The sequence below is a fragment of the Tachypleus tridentatus genome, chromosome 12, assembly GCF_004210375.1.
Source record: "Tachypleus tridentatus isolate NWPU-2018 chromosome 12, ASM421037v1, whole genome shotgun sequence".
Classification (NCBI taxonomy): domain Eukaryota; kingdom Metazoa; phylum Arthropoda; class Merostomata; order Xiphosura; family Limulidae; genus Tachypleus; species Tachypleus tridentatus.
Window position 1 is genome coordinate 21,873,777 of NC_134836.1, and position 23,923 is coordinate 21,897,699.

Below are 23,923 nucleotides of genomic sequence, written 5' to 3' on the forward strand. Positions count from 1 at the left end.
CTTATATAATTATTACTATACGCCAATATCATCTTAGTTCAACCAAAAAGGACACAGAAAATATTTCTGTGCAACTCGAACAAAAAATAAAGTCAATAGTTAAAATGGCCAGAGAGGTATAAGCCAAAGTAACCTTTGTGAAACAACAAGACACTTCAGTAAATATCTCAGATATTAATCTTGTTTAATGTTTAAAAACAAAACTTCAATGTTTAATAAATGACAACCATTAATAAAAAAAAAGGCTTTATATACTTACATATCTTCCTGAGAGTCACGAAAAATATATAAATAATTATTCAAAAAATCATACTTGAACAGTTTGATATTTTAAATTAGTTTTTCATACTGCCACTAGGGGATGATGGAGAAAAAAATTCTTTAATGAGGAATGATTTTACGTTTTCATGTTTATAAAAACATTACTTAAATGTTATCCACCTTGTAGGGTTTTTGGATATAATGAACATTAAAATTACAATTTTCTCAAATTTCTGACTATTTTCGAAATTTCAAAATAACTGCTGGAAATACACTGCATACGAGATAGTAGTTGATAAAAAAACAAGGCCACAAAAAATAGAATCATCTGAGTGAGAAATGTGATTGTATGATCTTACTATGTTTACATGAAAACACAGGTGAGAAATGTAACTGTGTAATCTTACCGTCTACCTGAAAACACGTGAGTGACTGTATCACTCGTTTTTATTCATATTTGTATACATTTTGTGGTATAATCCGATAAGAATGAGGTTGTGAGCTTATGTAAATTACATGCATGTTTTCAACTTATGTAACTTATATCCATTTGAACTTTTGGTTTTTCTCAGAAAAACAAGCATCAACATTATAACAATAAATAATAGTTTTACACTCACTTTCACAGTAAAAGGATAAATTTTTCTTGCCTCTGCTTCATCAATAGATTTTATTAATCGAATGTCTACCCTTTCATCAACAGCATTAGCCATCTCTGCTTTCAGATCATGGTAGAGAACCAAGAAGGAAGCACTCAGAACAACCCAGTGCTTGTGCCATTCGTTTGAATGCTGATACATCAACCATCCTTTCTTGACTAATTTCTTAAACAAAAAAATAAAAGTAAATAGTAGCATTTTGTGACACATACATCACTTATGATATTATCTCCTTTCATAACAAACAATGTGATATAAACCAAAGTTAGTTAATAACAATTACATCAGAGGAAGTTAATTTTCTATATATTACAAATGTTTATAGTATCATTTGAATTACAAACTACATACAGAGATGCCAACCATTACGATTTGAGTGTAATCATTATGAGTTTGGTGTAAACATTATGACTATATATATGCTCATACACACAAATATTACGACTTGTTGCAACTCCAAAATTATTATATATTATATAGACCTATACAATAAAGTGATAAATTGTTCCAACAGTGCTTGAAAGGGGTGAAAAGAAAATTTCTAGTGAGATACAAATAAATTTTGATAATAAATAAAAGACATAATCCAAATGGCTACTTGTGATAATCATGTTTGTGCTTGAAATAATAAAAAATATTTGTATCTCCGACGTCTACCAATAGTTTGAGTGCAGTGCTTCTCCATACTGGGTACGTGGGAGAATCCATAGTTACGTCATCAGTGCTTGTCAGCCAATCAGCGCTCGCATAGATGAGTATTTCTCGTTTTCTAAGCAGCATAGAAATACCAATGCGATCATTCACAAGATGGAAAAAAAGAGGCCTCATTCACCAGATTGTCTTGTTTCTGGCAAATCTAAAAGGACTAAAATAGTGAAAGGGCTCTGTCTACAATCATTACGCTCAGTCATTTGAAATAGTTGGCATCTCTTCACATGTTATTATAAAGCTGTAGCTGAGAAAAAAAAATTTACACAATATTTTGGCCATTTATTAACACTGAAAAATAACACAGAAAAACATAAAACAAATAGATAGAAGTGGACTGAAAAACAAGAAAGCTAGTGAACACAATAAACAGAAAGTGGAAACTGAAATTGTATCTGAAGAACAAGTACAACAAAAAGAGATGAATATAAAAAGGTACAAAAAATAAATGATTACTTGAAGTGCATCAAGGTAGATTATATGCTCATAATTAAACACATATATATAGGGTGCATGCACGTTTGTATGTCCATTAGGTTGTCCAGAAATAAATGTTGGAATTCTCATGATGACATTTAGAACTGAATATTGAGTAACTTATCGTTGGTTGGTTTAATCCAACGTTTGTTGCTTACAAGATGTCTTAATTGTCTGCTGTTTCAACTCTACTCAGAGTAAGTTTCGCAATCCACAAAGCAACATGGACGTGAAGGACTTTCATCTTATTTTTCCTCTATGACTTCAAGCTTGGAAAAAAAAGCTACTGAAACTACAAGAAACATCAACCAGGCATTCAGCCATGGATCTGTTAGTGAATATACAGTTCAGTTTGGTTCTAAAGTTTTGACATGGAGGTGAAAGTCTTGAATACCATGAAGGTCATGGCAGGAAGCCATCCTTAGATAAAAACATACAAAGGGAAGCAATTGAGACAGATCCTTAAACAACAGTACATGAGCTTGTGAAAAAAGCTAGGCACAAGCAAATCAAACATTGCCAACCACTTGAGTGCAACTGAAAAGACAAAAAAATTTAACAAGTGGGTTCAGCATGAGCTGACCAAAGATCAATAAAATTGGTGTCATGAGACCTGTCAAGGATGATGCTCTAAAAATTGAATGAGTTGGGAATTGAGGTTCTGCTTCATCCATCTTATTCCCCAAACTTTTCCTATTTTTTCAAGCATTTTAACAATTTTTTGAATAATAAACAATTTCCAAGCCAGGCAGTTGCAGAAGAAGCTTTCAGGGAGTTCATTGACCGTAGAAACTCTGATTTCTATAGCAGGGACATAAACAGCATTATTACACGTTGGCAAAATTGTGTTGAAGCAAATGGTGCTTACTTTGATTAAAGCATGTTTATAACACTGGTTTATACTTTTATAAATTTCACAGTTCAAAAACAACACTTATTTCTGGACAACCCAATATAACTATATAAATATCCATTAGTCTATATTATCAAACAGTTTTATTACATAACATCAGTTCTGTATGGTTTTGACTCAAACTATAACAAAATATATACAAATTTTGTCACATCATCATATAGTAACAATTTCTGTTTTTCACACACAATGTACAAGAGCTGTGAATTTTGTCACATCATCATATCCTGACAATTTTCGTTTTTCACACACAACATATGTGAATGGTTAATTTTGTTATAGATTTAATCTGAAACAAATTATTTTTAGGTTGTTTTGAATGGAAACATCTCACCAACATCATATCCTGGCTGTTATTTTTGTCTCTACTGTTAAATCTTAATATAACAGTGAATCTCCACAAAAATCACCTCAGAATCATGCTCCGTATCAGCAGTGTGGTAAAGAGGGGAACAAGTGTCCAGAACACAACCGTCTGGATCCCATCGAACCTAGAAAAGGTGCACAAAAATAGCGACAGTTTCTAATTCAGAAATAGCAACTATAGCATTCTTTTCTTAATATAATAATACTGTTTTTAGACGGTAGTTATTAACTTTTAATGAAAGTTAGATCCATATATACAAAATTAATCCAGTGATTAATTTTATATATCATCCTTATAATGGCCAAGGATGCATTGATTTATCAGTTTACAACTCTTGTTGTTATAGATAACAAAGCAGAAATGAATAAAAACCCTATAACCTGAGCACTTCTGAAAGCACTCAGAGGATTTTTTTATTTATTTCTCTCCAGACTTCTTGAACGTATGTGTTTTTCTAACGTCATAAAAATTGCAACACAGACATACTGTATATGATGATACAAGATTCTTCTTTGATGAAGCTGCAGCAATTGGAGTATTTTAGAAATCAAAACCAAAACATTAACATCAGTTATTTTAAAAACTTGTTGTTTTATTTACATTTTGGCAACAAGTGATGTTTATCTAATGTACGTTTAAAAATTGTGTTGTGTTAAGTGGAAAATCTATACATAATTGTCACTAATTTTGAAATAAAAGACTAGATGAAAGGTATCTAATCAAAAGCATTCGATACCAGCTATTGAGGTGTTTTTGTCTGATCAAACAGTGTGATTTGACCTTCACTCTTATAACACACACAACTCTAAACTGTGAAGCACAGTTTGTGGTAACAGGGTGCAAACCATAAATTCTAAGATTCACAGTGTGGGCATGCAAACCATTTGGCCACCCACTCTCCCAACATTCAATCAAATAGCACATTTCTTCTGTAATTTTTCTGTGGTAAATAAAAATGCAGTTCACCTGTTCCTAAATATTTATCACTTAAGTATATTAAATACTGTTACTTGAAGAGATCTTATTGATAATATAAATATTAATTCAATTCACCTCCTGTGTGGGAAAAAATGCAACACCATTTTTTTAATAATTTACAATAGTATAGTGATTAAATATCAGATGTATGGTTTCAAATTGATATTTGTAAAAAATATCATAATAATCACCTGAGAGCAATAATCAGGTCTTGCATTCTGAGATTTTAAATGCCTTCTGCAAACAGGTGTCTTAGTGTTTTGGTAAGATGAGGTTTTCAGTTGACACCTATCTACTGCTGTGTCCCAGTCTACACTTCTTATGTTAGTTCCCGAGGATGATCTCTCAAGCCTATTGGAATGACTGCACTCTTCTGATAAGGAATAATTTTAAACAGGAAAAAAATTTTATGTGTTAGAATAAAATAGAAAAAAAACTTTACACAAGTAAACCAAGAAGCTAGAGTCAGACAACCCCAATTAGTCGAAACATGGAACTCAGCTACTGAACCAACCTCATAGGAAAAATTTAATAAAAGTTATAATTTTCTTACATTGAAAATGTATTTCCAATAGGTGCATACCTTCCCTCACAAGATTAGCTATTCTTGTCTAGTGCTGCCCTCTATATGCAAACTTTTTCCTTTACACATGCCACAAGCCTTCTGCTTTCTACTGGAAACAAATGATACCAACGTGCATCTCATGGAACTGCATCACTTGTCCACTAATTGGACCATGATATACTCATATGATGCACATGACTCCTTCTATACACTGCTACTAAACTATCATTTTGAAGTTTGGCAGAAGATTCAAGCATTGACGGAAACTAGGGAAGAAGGATGAGAAACGTAAGAGGAGGTATGTACCTACTGGAAATACATTTTCAGTATAGCAAAATTATAACTTTCAATAGAGTAGTTACCTCCTTTCAAAAGATTAGCTAGTGAGAGGTGGGACCAGTGCAAGGGAATGGTAAAGCAGCAGAAGCATACTGCAAAAAAGCAAGAGAAAATCAGATCTGTAGATCTGATAAGGGGTACCGCACCACTTCTGAGCCAGGTATGCCTTTTGACCATCTGTGAAATGTTTAAGAGCTGAAAATGAAAGAAACATATCAAAGTAGGAGAGAACTGTCGCAGGATAGTGAACCTAACCATATAAATATATATGTAACTGAATCCCACAAAGTATAAAAGTGGGTGAAACAATGGATGTACCCCCAGGTGTAGAATGGCTAGGGTGTTACAGACCATACTTGGTAAGTCAACTACATCTAAAACTGAGGCTGATGGAAACCGACATAAACACAGAGTAGAATGAGGATCACACCATCTTCACCCCAAGTTCAAGATACTGGTTGATTGATTGATTGATTTAGTGTTTCATGGCACAAAGCAGCGAGGCTATCTGCGCCAGACATTCGGTAAAAATGTAAAAATAAAATAAAAAAATAAATGTAGTAATAGACATAAATGGAAATGAAGGTAAAACAAAAAAGTATAAAACCAATGTTGACACCTAGTCTACAATGTTAAGATAGAAGGCAGAGTATAAGAAGTTGTAAGGTATTTACTCTAGCAAAAGGTAATGATCATAACCCGCCAGGAAGACTAACAGGTAAGTTCAAGAACCACCGTCCAGTCACCTGAAGTTGGTCTTTCCAGTCCTGGTTCTGGGTTATGTGTCATAGCAACCAGTATCAAAATGTAAAAGAATAGAAGTTTTAAAAGACACTCCGCAAAATCGTAATAATGAGTAGCCAAATGTCCAGTAAAAAGATAAAAGTCAAGTAAATGGAGTAAAATGTGTAAAAGTAATTGAAGATAAAAGCAAAACGGCAATTAAAACAGAAAATGGCGTAAAAACCAATGTTGACATCCAGTCAACAAAGTTGTAAAGAACTACCTGTAGCAGAATGGTAATGATCATAACCCGCCAGGAAGACTAACAGGCAAGTATAAAAACCACCGTCAGTCACCTGAAGTTGGTCTTTCCAGTCCTGGTTCTGGGTTATGAGTCAATATGGCCAGTACTAAAAAGTTAAGTAGTAAAAGTGTGAAATGATATGCAGCAAAAGTATAACAACAACTCGCCAGGACGACTAACGAGTAGTTCAAACGGATAGTTCAAACAGTAGCGTTAGTCACCTGAAGTTGGCCTTTCCAGTCCTGGTGTCGAGTTATTTAATGTTCTGGCCATTGTCCAATGTCAAATTGAAGGAGAGAGATTAAAACTGTAAAAAAGGAACCACAATTAAAAAGGTGTAATGAATAAATATGCAACACTTAAATGAGATTAAAAAGATTAATGGCCATTAAAAAATTAAAAACATTATCAAGATGGACAGAGTCACCATCACCAATAACTCTGTCCAATGTTACAGACTGACCCTGGGAAAAAATATGTTTAAAATATTGCCGTCGTTGAGAATTGTAACGATGGCAAGAAAGTAAAACGTGGCTGATAGTGATTTGAGTGTTACACAAACTACACATTGGTGCATCAGTTCCAGATAAAAGAAAATGATGAGTTGAAAAACTGTGACCAATGCGTAGCCTAGTGAGAACAACTTCCTCCTTCCGAACTTTACGGAAGCTAGATGGCCGGAAGTCCAATTTTGAGTTTGATTTGAAAAAGTTTGTTGTCACGTTGCTCACTCCAAGTGGACTGCCAGCTGGCATGGAGCCGAGCCTTGAAGACAACACCATAGTCCATGTATGGAATAGGCATAGGAGTGATGGTGCTGAAGCAAACATATTTAGATGCCATGTCTGCAAGCTCCTTCCCGCGAATACCAACATGGCCTGGTATCCAGAAAAACTGGATTGAAATAGCTGCTAATGAGAAATGGGCCAGTCGGTTTCAAATATCAGCGAGAATAGGATGTGAGCTAACGTGTAGCGATTCCAAGGCAAGTATAGAACTAAGCGAATCAGTATAAATAGTGCAGTTGGAGTACTGCTCAGCTGCAATATGATCCAGGGCAAGAGATATGGCATACAGTTCAGCAGTGAACACAGAAGCTGCAGATAGGATTCTGCGCACAACTACTGACCCATAGCAAACAATAGCAGAGCCCACTGAATTACTTGATTTGGGACCATCTGTATAAATGGGAACTGAATGATTGTTTGAAAGATATTAATTGAATAAAAGACAGTACTTCCAATCTGGAGTATCTGCCTTTTTTAGGTGACTGAAAGAAAGGTCACATTTGGGGGCTGTAATAAGCCATGGTGGGATGGGCCAACCTGTGGAATCTGCAATGTTATCCAAGGACAGACCCAATTCATCCAATTGCGCCCAGATGCGAAGGCCAAACAGAGCAATGACAGATCGTCTGTTCTGAAAAAAGTACTGCCCACCGAGGAAGGAAAACACATTTCCAGGTGGGATGCTTTGGTAAGGAATAAAGTTTTGAAGTATATTGTAAAGATAGTTGCAAACGGTGAAGGTGTAGAGAAGGTTCATGAGATTCAATGTATATACTTTGAACTGGAGAGGTACGGAAATCCCCAGTGCAGAGTCGAAGTCCTTGGTGATGAATGGGGTCCAGCATCTTTAAGGCCAAGGGTCTGGCAGAGCCATAGACCATTGATCCATAATCGAGTTTCGATCTAATAAGAGCACGATATACCTTTAACATTGAACAGCGATCTGCCCCCCAACTGGTAGAAGAGAGAACACGGAGGATGTTCAGTGCTCTTGTGCATTTGACCCGAAGCTGCTTTAAGTGTGGTATAAAGGTCAGTTTACAATCAAAGATAAGCCCCAAGAACTTGGTCTCGGGACCACTGGCAGCAAAACTTCACCGATATGAAGTTCAGGATCAGGGTGAATACCCCGTCGACGGCAAAAGTGCATGCATACAGTTTTGGAGAGAGAGAAATTAAAGCCGTTTGCCAGAGTCCACTTCTGTACACAATTGAGGGCGGTTTGTAGTTGCCGCTCAATATATCTCATGTTTGACGACTGACATGAGATGTGAAAGTCGTCGACATACACCCCATTCGCAACAGTGAGAGGGAGTTGTTCAGTGATGGCATTTATCTTTATACTGAAGAGTGTAACACTCAATACACAGCCTTGAGGGACTCCAAGTTCCTGTACAAAAGAACGGGAAAAGTGTCGAACCCACACGAACTTGGAATCTCCTGTCCATTAAAAATTTTTTAATAAACATGGGTAGATGGCCACGTAACCCATATGTATGGAGGTCTCGCAAAACGCCATACCTCCATGTTGTGTCATAAGCCTTCTCTATGTCAAAGAATATTGATACAAGATGTTGGCGGTTGAGAAAGGCTTCTCTGATAGATGTTTCAAGACGAATTAGGTGGTCTGTGGTGGAGTGTTGTCGACGGAACCCACACTGGGTGGGCGAGAGGAGGTTGTTTGATTCAAGGAACGAAACAAGACGAGCATTAACCATCCTTTCTAATGTCTTACAGAGACAGCTCGTCAAAGCAATTGGACGGTAGTTTGAAGGAATCTTGGGATCTTTCCCTGGCTTAGAGAAAGGTAAAATAATAGCCTGGCCAGGCATCAGGAAAAACATTCTCCTGCCAGATCCGGTTGAAAACAATCAGAAGGACATCAAGAGAAGCAGGAGATAGATGGTGCAGCATGTCATAATGAATATCATCAGGTCCAACAGACGTACTGGCAGACCAATGAAGGGCCATTTTTAGTTCCACCAGGGTAAAGGGACAATTATAGTCAAAGAAACAGTCAGTTCGAAAGGAAAGAGGTGATCGCTCTGCCCGAAGTCTTGATGGCCAGGAAGGTGGAGGAACAGCAGAAGGGCTTGATACCCGGCAAAAGCTTTCACCTATAGTGTCAGCGATGTTCCGAACATCAGTCACCTCCTGACCATCAGAGAGTAAGATCGAGAGGGGGATAGAATTGTAGTGTCCATTAACCTTTCGAATCCTGTCCCATATGATCTTGGAACTGGTGGTAGAAGATATGTTGGTTGTGAACTTAATCCAAGATTATTTCTGGCTTTGACGTCTTACCCACCTAGCATGTGCACGGACCTGTTGGAAAGCAACCCGGTTTGAAAGTGTGGGATATCTACGAAAAGTATCCCAGGCCCGCTTTTGAGCCTTCCGTGCTAAGTGGCAAGCAGGATTCCACCACAGACAAGGATATCGTGGAAAACGTGTCGAGGTTTTAGGAACACACTGAGCAGCTGCACGTGTAATACAGTCAGTTACCGCTGCTACACAGTCGTCACTGATGGCTAATTTATGATGGCAGGATCAAGTTCTGCGAGAGCAGTGAAAGTGGACCAGTCTGCCTGATCCAGCTTCCACTGGGGCACGCGGGTCGGGTGGCATCGACCACGGCCAGTCTCTCTCAAAAGGATCGGAAAATGATCACTGCCTAGTGGATTACTGTCAACCCTCAATGAAAAATGGGAGAATAATGAATGGGAGCAAACTGAGAGGTCAATAGCAGTAAAGGACTGACTAGGTGCATGAAAGTAAGTGGAAGAACCAGTATTGAAAAGAAAAAGATTGTAATCAGAGAGCATCCGCTCTACAGATCGGCCCCTCCCATCAATAATAGCACTTCCCCAGAATGGATGATGTCCATTAAAATCCCCTAGGATTAGAAATGGAGATGGCAATTGTTCAACGAGAGCATCAAGATCTGATTGATCATATGTCTCTCCAGGGGACAGGTACAGAGAACAAACAGTGATGGTATGACCCAAGGAAACACGGATGGCTACAGCCTCCAAGGGTGTGTTGAGTGACAAAGACAGGGTGAGCATGTGTTTATCAACCAACAGTGCCACCCCTCCATGTACTCGACCATCACACAACCTGTCATTTCTGTACAGAGAAAACTGCCGAATGGAGACAGTATCAGCAGTTTTGAGAAATGTTTCTTGTAAAGAAAGACAAACAGGATGGTAGGAAGCAATCAGCGTTTTGATATCATCCAAATTAGAAGAGGTCTATCAACCTCCATGGATCCAGCTCTGGGTCGGGTGGGCAGATTTTTGTTATTGGAAGGGGAATCCAGTGACTGAGGATGCAAACGAATAATTGTTTTGTCTCTTGTGGTGGAAGAAAAAGATGTATCAGAAGAAATGCCAGTATTTGAAACTGAAGGACGTGGATCTTGAGGTTTGTTGGAAGGTATGGGAGGAACAGAGATGGGTGTGGAAGTCGATTCATCAACCTTTTTAACCACGGAGGTCAAAAGGCTTTTCATTTGTTTTGAAAACGATTCTCTTGGAGGCACAGAGAGATCTGTCTGCACTCCCACTGTAGTTGTGGAATGAAGTGCAGCAGCATATGTCCGAGATGGAGTTGTGGACAGCAATTTTCCGAGCCTCAGGATAACTAATGTTATGTGTCGTTTTCAAACGCTGCACCTCTTTTTCCTCCAACCATTTTGGGCAAGAATGAAAGTAAAAGGGGTGAGAACCATTGCAGTTTACGCAATGTGGGTTCATGTCACAGTCATAGGCATCGTGGTCCTTGCCTCCACAACGAGCACATGTCAGGGAACCACAACAAGATGTCTTTGAGTGGCCGAATCTCTGACATTGGAAACATCAAAGAGGGTTTGGTATGTATGGCCGAACCCTGCAAATGAGATAACCTGCCTTGATGGTGGCAGGTGCACGTGGTGAAGTAAATGTTAAAACGAGGGTATTTGTTGGCAGTGTAACTCCATCTTTGCGAGTGGAGATGCGCCTCACTGCAGAAACTCCTTGAGTGGAGAGACCAGCGAGAATCTCTGACTGGGAACGTTCTTCAAATCCTTTCAACAATAACTCCTCGTGAAGAATTCAAGGTAGCATGGGGTGTAACCTCAATAGGTATATCCCCAATTGCCTTTGAATGCAAGAGGAGTTCACTGTGTTGGGATGTGGATGTTTCAACCAATATGTCACCAGATCAAAGTTTCTTTACTGACTTTGGAGAGCCAGCAAGTCCCTCTAGTCCCTTTTGAATAAAAAAAAGGGGACATTTGCCCTAAAGGTTTTTCCGAAAGGGAATGTAATATAAGAAAATGAGGTACGTGTGTTACTGATGTTGAAGATTGCTGTATTCAAGACGTGGTCGCTTACCCATTGACTGTTTTTTTAATTTTATTTAAATTTTTAGAGGATCCATAGGAAAAGAAAAATTTCGGTACCCACTGACCCCACCCACCATGGAGCCCTACAAGGGGACGCACTACAAAGTCACGCAAGGACAATGCAGCAACGCCAGGGTTTCGTGAGCACTATACCCAAACACCAGCATCAGGAACAATGTCCACAACACCCGTTGAGAACTTCCAACACTGGTACTTGGTTGACTCTAGCCCAAGTGGACCAGCCGATTGACCCAAGGGGGGCCACCCAAAGGCCACCCGTCTACAGGAATTCGAGGCCAAAGTGGTGTGTTAGGGTTGGACCCCTCAACCACCAGGATCCTCTCCTCCCCTTCACGGGTCGCCACGCACAGCAAACACATGGGTGGATGATTAGATCCCAGAGAAGGTAACCAGATAGAACAGAACCTTCCCTGGGAGGTCCCCTCACCACGTACAGGAATCCACACCGAGGGGTCAAGATACTGGAGGGAAACTAGAATCACTCTTGAGCTTGATACGTGGTATCTTAGACACATATCTTACACACCTTAGTTGTTAAGAGTGTCAATTGTGGAGAACATCCCACACTTACACTTACTTACAAACCTACATCTTACACACTTTGGTTGTTAGAGAGTCAGTTATGGAGAACATTCCACACTTACACTTGCTTACAAACCCACATCTTACACACCTTGGTTGTCAGAGAAATGATGATGGATATCAGGTGATAAATCTTCCTGCTTTAACTCTGTCACAGACTCAATGGCTCTACTTTTTGGTACGCCAGACATAAGAAGGTACAGGGGGTTGTTGTGAAAGTTTGCTTCTCGCGTTCCACTACATGGTTGTTCCATATCTTTCTGCTTGTCCACTTGGCTAATATCCCTTGATAGTTTCACACCATTCTGCAACATACTACCTTCTGAAATATGCACTGCAGTATGATCATATTCAGACCTATTCAACAGAGAAAGTATGAATTAACACCCCTAGCAGAAAAAAATTACTTGTTTTACTCCTCATACCACTAAAACTTGTCCACTCTCCATTGGAGAAATGGAACTTATTAGCAGTTTTGTTTTGGTGATAACTTCTATTACATTAATAGCTATTCATAATCACAAATAAATTGTCCTTAGAGATTATGTAGCTCATAAACACTACATCATCATCTGGTGTGAGGGTAAGAAAACATATATTGTTTACATACAGAAATAACGTTTAAAATAAAACTACTTCAGAGCTTTAATCAATCAGATTTTGGGAAATAATGAAAAAGAGTATTGTTAACTAGAGGGAACTGTATGAATATTGTTAACTACAGAGAACCATATGCTTCAGCTATCTTCCTGAAAGCTATCTAGGAAATTGCCTCGGACACAGCAGAGGGTAAAGCGTGTCTCACAAACTACTACATCATACAATAAGCATCCACTTTACAATTCAGAAAGAAAACAACAAAGACAAATATTGTTAATTTAACAAAAATATCACTTTGAGATTTCTGAACAAACAAGTTATATATCACTGAAACCTGAATGTCTGACTTTATATTTTACGTACGTCACATTTCTTTCTATTGTATTTCCCAAGATATTGCACATACACACTAACAACATATGATATATCTACAAAACTTCAGTTTTACTGACACACTGTGAAACAGACTTTAAATTTATTTATTAAAAAAAATCGAAGAACAAAATAAAATAACTTACTTGTTTTGTATCGCAGTTTTTATTCTCTCTGTATTCTTTGTATCAAAGTCTTCAAAATTTAAACAAAGTTATTAATTATTGATAAAGCAAGTATTTTGAATAGAGAATAAAACTATTTGTAAGTTATACATATATATTACAGTCTGATTTTTAAAACTAGAATTACAATTATTTTAATGTTCTATATATTAGGCCATGCTTTCAAAGCAGATGTTAAAATTATTTTTCTGTTCTGCATGCAGTAATACAAATTTATAAAACAGCTAACTGTTATTTTACTATTCTATTTACAGTAGAACCTCAACATTAACAGCACCTATCTGACTGCATCCAAATGCCCTCTATAGCAAGGTGCCCTCAATATAAAAAAATAAGTGATACAAAGCTGGATGTCATATTTACCACACAAAATTTCTGAACTTTAAAGACTCAACTCTGTCTGGTGAATGCATTTAAAGTAATTTTTTGTTACACATATGTAAGTAGTATTTTTGTGTATATTGTAAAATTATTAAAGAAATGGAACAAGAAATGTGTTTTTTAAATTTATTTCTACTCCATAAGTAGGAAAATATGTGCACAGGTAAAAAGGCATCTTATGTTTGTACATCATATATATTGGGTCATTATCACAAACACTTTTGAAGCAAACTTATATTCTTTACATCACCAGTTAGTTACCTGTTTATGTTGTAAATATGTGTTCAATAGATAATTATTTGTTACATTCACTCTGGTGGTGTTACAATTTATCCTTGATCCATGATAGTTCTAAAATGTCTGATAAACCTTGCTCAAGTGCAAATTGTTTTAGGTAAATAGCCCATTGTTGTGCTCACAGGAATAGTTTGATGTTGATGGATGAAGGTTCTGACTCAGGCAGTCGTAAAATTATGTATTCTACAGAGTTTACAATAAGAATTCCCCAGAGTTAATAAGACCAAATTTTGAATCTGTGAAAACATTTGTTACAATATATGGTTCTGAGCCTATTCAATAAACATTACAAGTGTTTCGATATTGGTCATCCTTCTATGATGTTTGTAACTTAGTGTTGTAATATACAGGTGGACAAAGATATTTTTGCACAAAGTTATGGAATTGTATTTCCCTTTCAGAAAACTTATTCATCAATCAATAAATATTCTTTATTAAAACAGAGAAAAAATAAAAACTTTGAAAAACAAAGACTTTGAGAACTTATAAGAAATAGTAAAATTACTGAACAAAATTTTGAAAATAACTCTAAAAGATTACAATATAAACAGTTTAACCTGTCCACGTCTAAAGGGTTAACTGCTTGTTTATTGAGAGCCTATATAAAAATGAGACAAAAGAGCCTGCTCTTAATACAGAATATTGAGATGTCCTTTACTGCAAGATTTTGTTTACAAATAAGAAAAACAATAAAAAGACTTGAAAAGGTCTGCTCATGACAGCATGGTGACCATTAATAGAGGTTCTAATGTATTAGTCCAAATTTTAAAAAACAAAAATTACAATTATCTGATTGTTTTAGTGCTGTTGTCTACATATTTAAAATGGAGATAATACAATTATCTGACTGTTACGTATTGTTGTCTAAGTATCTAAAATGGAGATATTACAATTATTTGACTGTTCTATATTGTTGTCTAGGTACTTAATATGGAGATATTACAATTATCTAACTGTTCTGTATTATTGTCTAGATATTTGAAATGGATATTACAATTATTTGACTGTTCTATATTGTTGTCTAGGTACTTAATATGGAGATATTACAATTATCTAACTGTTCTGTATTATTGTCTAGATATTTGAAATGGATATTACAATTATCTGACTGTTCTACATTGTCATCTACATATTTAAAATGGAGATATTACAATTATTTCACTGTTATATAATGTTTTCTAGGTATCTAAAATGGAGATATTACAATTACCTGACTGTTCTGTATTGTTCTCTAGGTACTTAAAATTTAAATATTACAATTATTTGATTGTTATATATTGTTGTCTACATATCTAAAATGAAGATATGACAATTATCTGACTGTTCTATATTGTTGTGTAGGTATTTATAATGGAGATATTACAATTATCCGACTCTTCTATATTGTTGTCTAGGTGTTTAAAATGGAGATATTACAAATATATGACTGTTCTGTATTGTTGTCTACATACATAAAATGGAGATATTACAATTATCTGACTGTTCTATATTGTTTTCTATAAATTTAAAATGGAAATATTACTATTATTTGACTGTTCTTTATTGTTGTCTAGGTATCTAAAATGGAGATATTACAATTAACTGACTGTTTTGTATGGTAGTTCAAAACTTAGAACAAAATTCCTTGATTGTTGTATACTGTAATAAATTTAGTATTCTCCCATGAATGCCAGTACATTATATTTAGATTAGAAAAACCAGTAATATAATGTTATTACTTTGTTTGGCTGTTAATACAGATGTCTGGTTTTGGTTTAGTAAGCTTTTGTAGCTCACAAGTTTTCCCACAGATGGACAAACATAGCTTTTTTCCAAAATGTTGGACCTCCTGCCTTGCGGGGAAATCTCCTCCTTTTTCTTTGCATTTTGGGACTGTATCATCTGTGTTGTTTCTGACCGTACAGTAGACATCTGTGACACTAACGAACAGTTTGAGGAACTCTGATTTGAGGACTGTATCGATTGTCGTGTTTCTGGCTGTACAGTAGACATATGTGACACTAATGGACAGTTTGAGGAACTCTGATTTGAGAACTGTATCACCTTTTGTGTTTCTGGCTGTACAGCAGACATCTGTGACACTAACGAACAGTTCGAGGAACTCTGATCTACAAGGTTTGATTGTGATCTAAGAGATTTCTCTGATGATGTTCGTGAGCAAGTACGAACCTTTGCTAATGGTGTGACAGGTTGGAAGAATTCTGTAGCTGGAGACTTCATCTGCTTTATTAAGGGTGTTTGAGACAAGTGAACATGGACAACAGTTTTAACTGAAGGACCTTTACTTAGTAGCTGTGTAAGAGGTGAAACTATTAGTTTCTGTGACTTTGCAAACTGCTTTGTGTGTGACAAAGCAGGAGAAGGTGTCTTAGAGTATGGCAACTGGTCAGCATTGTGTAGCTGTGAAACATTATTAGCAGACTCTGCAAGACTGTAACTAGGCTGGTCACAAGGTGTGACAGGACTTGCATTTTCGGTGGTAAAGTTCTTAAGACAATTGTAAGTTGATATGGTTGTAAAGGCTTGGTTGGATTGCTGAAAAAATATCAGACACATTCGTAGAAATTATTTCATGTAATTACAATCTTCTCTGGCTTTATATCACTTTATTTATCTCTTAAAAGTAACAAAATCTTACATCTGTATGCATTGTCTCACACATACAATAATGCATGAATGAAAAGACACACTATAATGTTTGAATATATTATAACAATTAATATTAAATACTTAAGTAAAAATGCTAGTAGGAGATAACAGATTCCAAGACCAGAGTTTTTTTCACCTATTGGCTTTTTCACATACATATTTAATAGTCAGTATTATGATATAATAAAATTACTATATCATGGTTTCCTAACAGAATTTAACAAATAAATTTAATTATTTGACAAACTTAATATGATTTGTATTTTTGTACCAATCAGAACATTTTATAGTGACCACTCTTATGGTATAATGCTTCATAAACTGTCAATGACAAAGACAGCTTGTACTGCTAAGTAGCTTACTGGTATTGTTAGCCAAAGGTCCAAGATCATGTCCCACTATCAAAGTCACTTTTCCCTTAAATATTCAATATGAATTGCAATATTACTCTTTCTTTCTTAACAGTATTTGAATGTGTTTAACCCCAGCATCGAGACAGTATAAAAACAGAACATGCAAGAAAAAAACATGTCAAACCTTTGTTGCATTTCTAAAATATTATTAACTTAAATATGTTCAAATAGTTATCGATGATTGTAAGTGAAAGGAAGCAAAATAACTTCATTGTATAATTATGTACGTGTATATATACACACACACACCACTAGTCTATACAAAAGGGAGTCCATGGTTGTCCATCTTCTGAACAATCATACATTTTATGCTATATTTATACCTATATCTATATAAAACTGATCCAGGTCTTCATTAGTCAATAGAATTAGATTTTTAAAGTAGTATCAGTGGGTTCTTACACTTAAGTGCCAGGCAACATTTTTTAATGATTTTGACAAACCAGTTGCATCATGCAGTGATTTAGGAAAGAACCAACTCATATCAAAATAAATGTCTTTATCAGTGTAAAGGCTTTATTGTTGAATCTCCATCAACAACAACTGTTTAATTACTACAGACTATTTAAACTATTATGAGTATTTAGTTTAACAGGTATTGTTTTCTTATACAAAAATCAAAATTTAAATACCTGAGATACGGCTGATGTTGCAAATGGTTTAGGATGTGATACCAGAGGAAAACGTTTAGTTTTTCCTCGCACAGTGCTCCTGGCAATGGAGGATAGTACATTAAACCAGCTGTTTTAGAAACAAAATGGATGATCTTTAGTATTTTGTTCAATAAAAGGAAAAAAGAACATTTAAACAACTTAGTCCTTCATAGTTTATGTTAGCACTGCCAGAGATATTCCTTATTCACACATCTACAGGAACAGTCCTATAACTGTAATAATGTACCATCCAAAACTTGAGACTTTAACTACTTGTAGTCAGTAAGACATAATTATTTTAAAACCAGATAATTATTCCCAGAAAAATATTAAACAATGATAACTTCAGGCCTGTGTAATTCAGATCTTGAACTAACTGTTTACAAGTTCTTTAATGTTATAACATACCAGGTGGTTTCTTCTTGGCTTGTTCCTTTAATAAAGTAATCTTTCTCTGGTGCTCTTATGGCAAGAGAATAATGACTTCCCATAGCATCTTCAGTAGTGGTGACTTCTAGAACTTTATTCATGTCAATCACTGCTTGCGGTACTGTACTGGGCTGGAATAAAGTCATATCCTATGTCATTGTTTATATCCAAATCAACAAAGTTTAGTTAACAGAACTTTTCTGTAATACAGAAGTCTAGAGAAGATAATTTGTACAAGAGAATTTTTTAAAATCAAGATACTTGTGGTACATGTTTATGACAAATATCAGTTATTTAAATGTTTCATCTTTTTTGTCATTTTCTAGCAGATGTTGTCACCTCTTAAGTCTCCAAGTTACTGGTTACTATTTTACATAAGATTCAGATTACAGCATGGATTGTAGAAGGGAACAAAACACCACATATTATAATATAAAAAACTTTCTGAGAATACAAATCACATTTACATTACGATTAATGTAAACTGGAGAAGTAACTTAGGTGAAGAACCTAATATCTCTCTAAATGTAGACATTTGTTAAAACCAGAATACAGGCGTAAACCACACGACAGCATGTCTTTGAGAAATCTATAAACATCTGATCTTTAATTAAACATTTTTGTTGTTGTTTATTTATAAATAATTCAGAACAATAACAACACAAACCCACACTCTCCAATATATCCAGCAGTTGAGTTCTGTATTACGTTACATCTGGACTTCCAATACCTATAGTTACTATTATGAATGCTAACATCTGTGTTGTCAAAATAAAACTATCTCATACTATTTAAATTTACTTTCTTCAATAATTTTTATGAATTTGACTCATTTCATTTATATTTCTACTCAATTGTGATGAGAATAATTTGACAAGGTTAAGTATTAATGATTTTCTTAAGAGACATCTGAGAAACAAAATGTACTGATGTCTGTTGATGTGTAGGAAGGGATAATAATCTTACTGCTACTGAATAAACCAAAAGACGAGCAACATTGTTGACTGTTTTAGTTAAGTAACAATTCATAATGCAATTAAAATTACCAAAAGCATTTAGACTAAAGAACAACATCCAAAACACATTCTAGATCTCGGGCCAAAAAAGGCCTGTGAGAAAAAGAAAACTGCCTTTGATTGTAAAACAAATGTTGAAGGTCACTGTTTTTGAACTTTATAATGACAACAGCCATATTGAATAGAATGATTATAAAACATCTAACCTTTACAGTATAAATACAAATACTGTAAGTGTTTTTCTTATACACAAACAAGAAATATTAAAATAAAGCACAGAAATAACACACAAATTATATTAAACTCTTCACCAGTTCTTAAAAATCTGACACTTACGTGTTCATCTACAGAAAACGTCAGTTCTCCATCATCATACAGAACAAACCAACGCCACTGCCATCGCTACCAAAAAACAATTAAACAACATATTTACTGTTTTTGTAACTCAATTACAGACAACATTCTAACACAAGTGTTAATTCTGTGAATTTATTCTATGTGGAAAAAGAATCTGTTAAATCTACTTTTTTGCATGACTCTCTTTGTGCTTAAGATAATTGTATGTTTCAAGAATTTTCCAATAAACCACTTAGCTAAATAATCAGTTTTATTTTTTAGCTTTGTCTTGTTTTTCATACACATATCTGCCTTTATTTTTGTGAATTCAATGTTAAGTTTAAACAAGTTAAAAACATTACATACCAAGCAGCTTTAGAAAAAAATGTGATGAATAATTTCACTTGGCTGTTCTGTTCAAATACTTTGTCTTTTTGACATCAGATCATTGGCAGTACCACTTAATTGCAATTAACATTTCACCCTTTTTTTAACTCTCAAGATGATTACTTTTGATGGTTTGACAAAACACCCACCAAACTAGGCTTGGAAATGAATCAACAAAAAAGAAAAATTTAAGTTTAAATGTACAGATGAGGCAACATTACATTTAACTGTATGTGTCAAGGAAAACATCTGAATAACTTTTAACATGAAAAGTGACATTCCTAATCTAATATCTACAAAGCTCAAACAATTAAAAATGACACTGTACTTCCTATATTTGTGACTGAACAATGCCAAGAATTTTTTTGCTTTTTCAACTTACTCAAGAAATTTACAGTGCCAGTTTTACAGCTTCATTTGAAAGATTAAATAAACCCATTAATTATCTAATGGCTGAGGGATGCAAACATTAGTAAGAGCTTTTTCTACCAAGAAAACAAGTTTTAAAATTCCCTTCAATTTAATTATTTGATTACCATGTACAGTCTTCAAAATAACATAGTTTTATTAAAATCACAAAATTTTACATCGCTAAAGAAGAATATTATGATGATTCTACTAATCACAGAGAAGTTATGAAATCCTTCAATTTAAATTACAACCCAGTTTCACATAATAAAACCACATGAAGTAGGCTCTTGGCTGACACTACCAGATTTGCCATTGTACAATAGCCAAATTTTTCTTCAGAAAAATACTTGCTTTCATTTTGTTTTGCTATTTACAAAGCAAATAAAAACAGTCAGAAATTAAACCAAGACAGGTTACTACTTATTTCAGTGTTTGACACACTATGTTATACTATATTGAATGAATAATTAAAACAAACAACTGTCTGGTTAATAAGGTTTAACACAAAAGAAAATTTAATGCCACAAAGCTAAATTGACCCTAAAAATACTAATACTAAAATGTCCACAAAAACAAAGCAATGTCAGTTTGGAATGGATTGTGTAGGAATGGGTTACATATAATTTCTAAGAAGTTCTTTGAGAATTAATTCTAAGTTTTCCACTTTAAGCTCTGGACTGTACAATGTATAAGTAACTACCAACTTTAAGTAGGCTAGAAATAATGACTTAGCCAAAATTCTTGAGATTCAAGTACTCACTATTAAATAATAACTTTACAAAATGGAAGAACTCCGTGCAGTGACTAGCATGTTTACTAAAAACAAACAAACTGCTCTAACCAACTCTAATTGAAAGGAGAATATTTTTCTTTGTCAGTACCAAAACACAGAGTAAACAATGAGAGAATAAACGAATTGAATAAGCTCTTTTTCCTTTTCTATTTTAGTTTTATTTATCTGGGTATCTTAACAACAGCCTCTAAATTATACCACGTTAGTGGTTCTCTGGCCACTTTAACATCTGATAAGGAAATGACCTCTTTTGAACATCACAACATTGGATGGTCAGAATTCTTATACTAATATTCAAATAAGCTAGCTATTCAACAAGTATATGTAACAGCCTAAATTATCCTTTAAAATAAACACTCCCTAACTAATTTCACCAGATACAACTAGCAGTACAAGATTCACTAAATATTACTACAATATATTGAAACCTTACAATACCAGTCAATAAAATGACTATACAAGTCCACTGACAACACTTACTCTAAGACCACTAAAACAGATATTTTTGTTAGACTTTATTTTATGAAGGGCATATACAAGAGTTCTCCAGATTTATTTTTTTTAAGTATAAAATTTTCATAGCCATTCTATAAATCTTTCTTGACAGTTACAAATTAAAAACTTTATGTAAGAAATACTAAAAAGTTATCTTTAACCCTTAATTTTAAACTCTTGTGACTGACTCCTTCACTAGCAGTAGGTCTACACACTGCTTAATGTTGTCTGGTTACAGCATTGTGTTTGATTATCTGACCACTAATATTGGGTGAAATCACTCTTCTTTTTTTTATGTACAATACACAGAGAACTCCATATCAATGGAGGCTAATGTCAGTACTGATAGTGTTTGTAATTGTCATGTTTTGAAAGACCCAAATCAATTAAGTCATGGATCAATACATAGTTTGGTGCAAAAACATCTTACAAAATAAATGTGTTTAAAAAGCCCACTGGGGTATACACCCCCCTCCACCACCCCAGTAATAGTTCTATGGTTAAAAACGCACACCTTCCAGTTCTAAAGAAAACAGAATTGATGTAATACCCACACTTTTTCATATTTGACTAATAGAGCAACTGTGAGTTATATTATTAATAGCCTCTCTAGAATCAACTGCTTTTGGCAGCACTGGCGCTATTTTAACATTTCATTTTAAAATACGCATGTCTAGCCAAACATCCTTCACAGCACATTTCATTTCTGTTAATGTGCTTCAAGTTTTATTGCATAAAGCCCTCGTTTCTTATAACAGCACGTGACAAATGAAATGTTCTTTTTCTGTTCTGTAACGGGAAATTCACAAATAAATTGTAAATTGTTTGGAAAAGTTTTCCATATTAATGCAAAAACAAAACAACAATAAAAACATTTTGCTTCATATAAACATATATAAAACAAGCATTTAACGAATCATATTTAATCAACAGCAACCAATAAACAAGGGCAGTATTTCATAAGCCTGATCAACAGGATAGTTGGTTATTAAGCTGTTACTCGACTCATGTCAGAACCTAACCGCAGTCACTACGTTGCGACGAACGTAGCTCCAAAAACTTAGTGTTTTAAAAATAATAATAGCAATATTAATAATAGAATAGCGCTTCACTTTACTGGCCGTTACAGTTTATCAGAAGAAAGAGCGTAGGCCTATTCGACTTGTTGAAATAATGTAACTTTTCGCTGTCATGGCGATGTTATTAGAAATATTCCGAATAACTTCACTTAGGATTAGAGTTTAAAACAAAACAAATAAGTTTGTTAGCGTTAGCAAAGACATTCTGTAATTGATTTTATTCTTACACAAAATTACATTGAATAATGATAATCTACGTATTCTTCAGGGCACTAATCATCGTTGCTTAAATGAAATCCAAAATGGCGCACCTCATACGTGTCTAAAAATCGAGGTTCATGGTATAGGACTGATATACTGCTATACATAGAACAACCTACTTTGTTCGCTTGTTGTTCAGATCGAAGTACAAAATGGGCTATCTGTGCTCTGCCCATAAAAAGTATCAAAACCCGATTTTTAGATTTATCGCTGAACCACTGGATGTCAAAACGTTATATAAGAACAATGGAAAACACGGGTTTTGTTTGTTTGTTTTGCGTTTCGCACAACGCTACTCGAGGGCTATCTGCACTAGCCGTCCCTAATTTAGCAGTGTAAGACTAAAGGAAAGGCAGCTAGTCATCACCACCCACCGCCAACTCTTGGGCTACTCTTTTACCAACGAATAGTGGGATTGACTGTCACATTATAATGCCCCCACGGTTGAAAGGGCGAGCATGTTTTGTGCGACCGGGATTCGAACCCGCGACCCTCGGATTACGAGTCGAACGCCTTAACACGCTTGGCCATGGCGGGCCCATGAATTCTGAAGGTTAGGGTAAGATAAATATAATTCAAACCGACTAACAAACAACCTCTGAATACGAAACTGTTACTCGGTTGCCATGCCTACCGCTTACGGATATTAGTGTGTGTGTGTGTGGGGTGTTTTCTTATAACAAAGCCACATCGGGTTATCGGATTCCACCGAGGGGAATCGAACTCCTGATATTAGCGTTGTAAATCCGTAGACTTACCGCTGTACTGACGGGGCGCGCGGATATTACTCATTACATTGTTGTATTTAAAAAAAAAAAAACATTTATAAAATATTGTTAGTAATTTAGGGACTATCGGTATCCACTATTACCAAAACTCAGAGAAATAAGTTTTTACAGTGATACCTAGCATTTGTTAAACATTTAGAATATTTACTGTTATTCTTTTATTAAAAGAATGGGCTAGTCCAGCGGTAAGTCTATGGATTTAAAACGCTAAAATCAGGGGTTCGATTCCCCTCGGTGGGCTCAGCAGATAGCCCGATGTGGCTTTGCTATAAGAAAACAACAACAACAACATTAAAAGAATGT

General features: G+C 35.2%; 1 protein-coding gene across 10 annotated transcripts in view; it reads right to left on the reverse strand.

Annotated features, from left to right (window-relative positions):
• Nucleotides 1-23,923, reverse strand: part of LOC143235139 (uncharacterized) — a 72,173-nt gene that overhangs the window by 22,058 nt on the left and 26,192 nt on the right. For 9 of the 10 annotated variants that reach the window (XR_013018940.1, XR_013018939.1, XR_013018941.1 and 6 more), the window contains exons 3-11: nucleotides 19,407-19,472; nucleotides 18,034-18,185; nucleotides 17,605-17,713; nucleotides 15,629-16,445; nucleotides 13,194-13,242; nucleotides 12,167-12,432; nucleotides 4,555-4,736; nucleotides 3,429-3,509; nucleotides 882-1,085 (exon numbers count right to left, since the gene is read on the reverse strand). Coding sequence is in view for 7 of the 10 variants with exons in the window: in XM_076472993.1 (XP_076329108.1) it covers nucleotides 882-1,085; nucleotides 3,429-3,509; nucleotides 4,555-4,736; nucleotides 12,167-12,432; nucleotides 13,194-13,242; nucleotides 15,629-16,445; nucleotides 17,605-17,713; nucleotides 18,034-18,185; nucleotides 19,407-19,472 (1,926 nt within the window). In the remaining 3 variants the exon portion in view is untranslated. Of the gene's footprint in view, nucleotides 1-881; nucleotides 1,086-3,428; nucleotides 3,510-4,554; nucleotides 4,737-12,166; nucleotides 12,433-13,193; nucleotides 13,243-15,628; nucleotides 16,446-17,604; nucleotides 17,714-18,033; nucleotides 18,186-19,406; nucleotides 19,473-22,808; nucleotides 22,856-23,923 lie in introns of those variants that run through there. The other variant, XM_076472999.1, reaches the window with a different exon arrangement.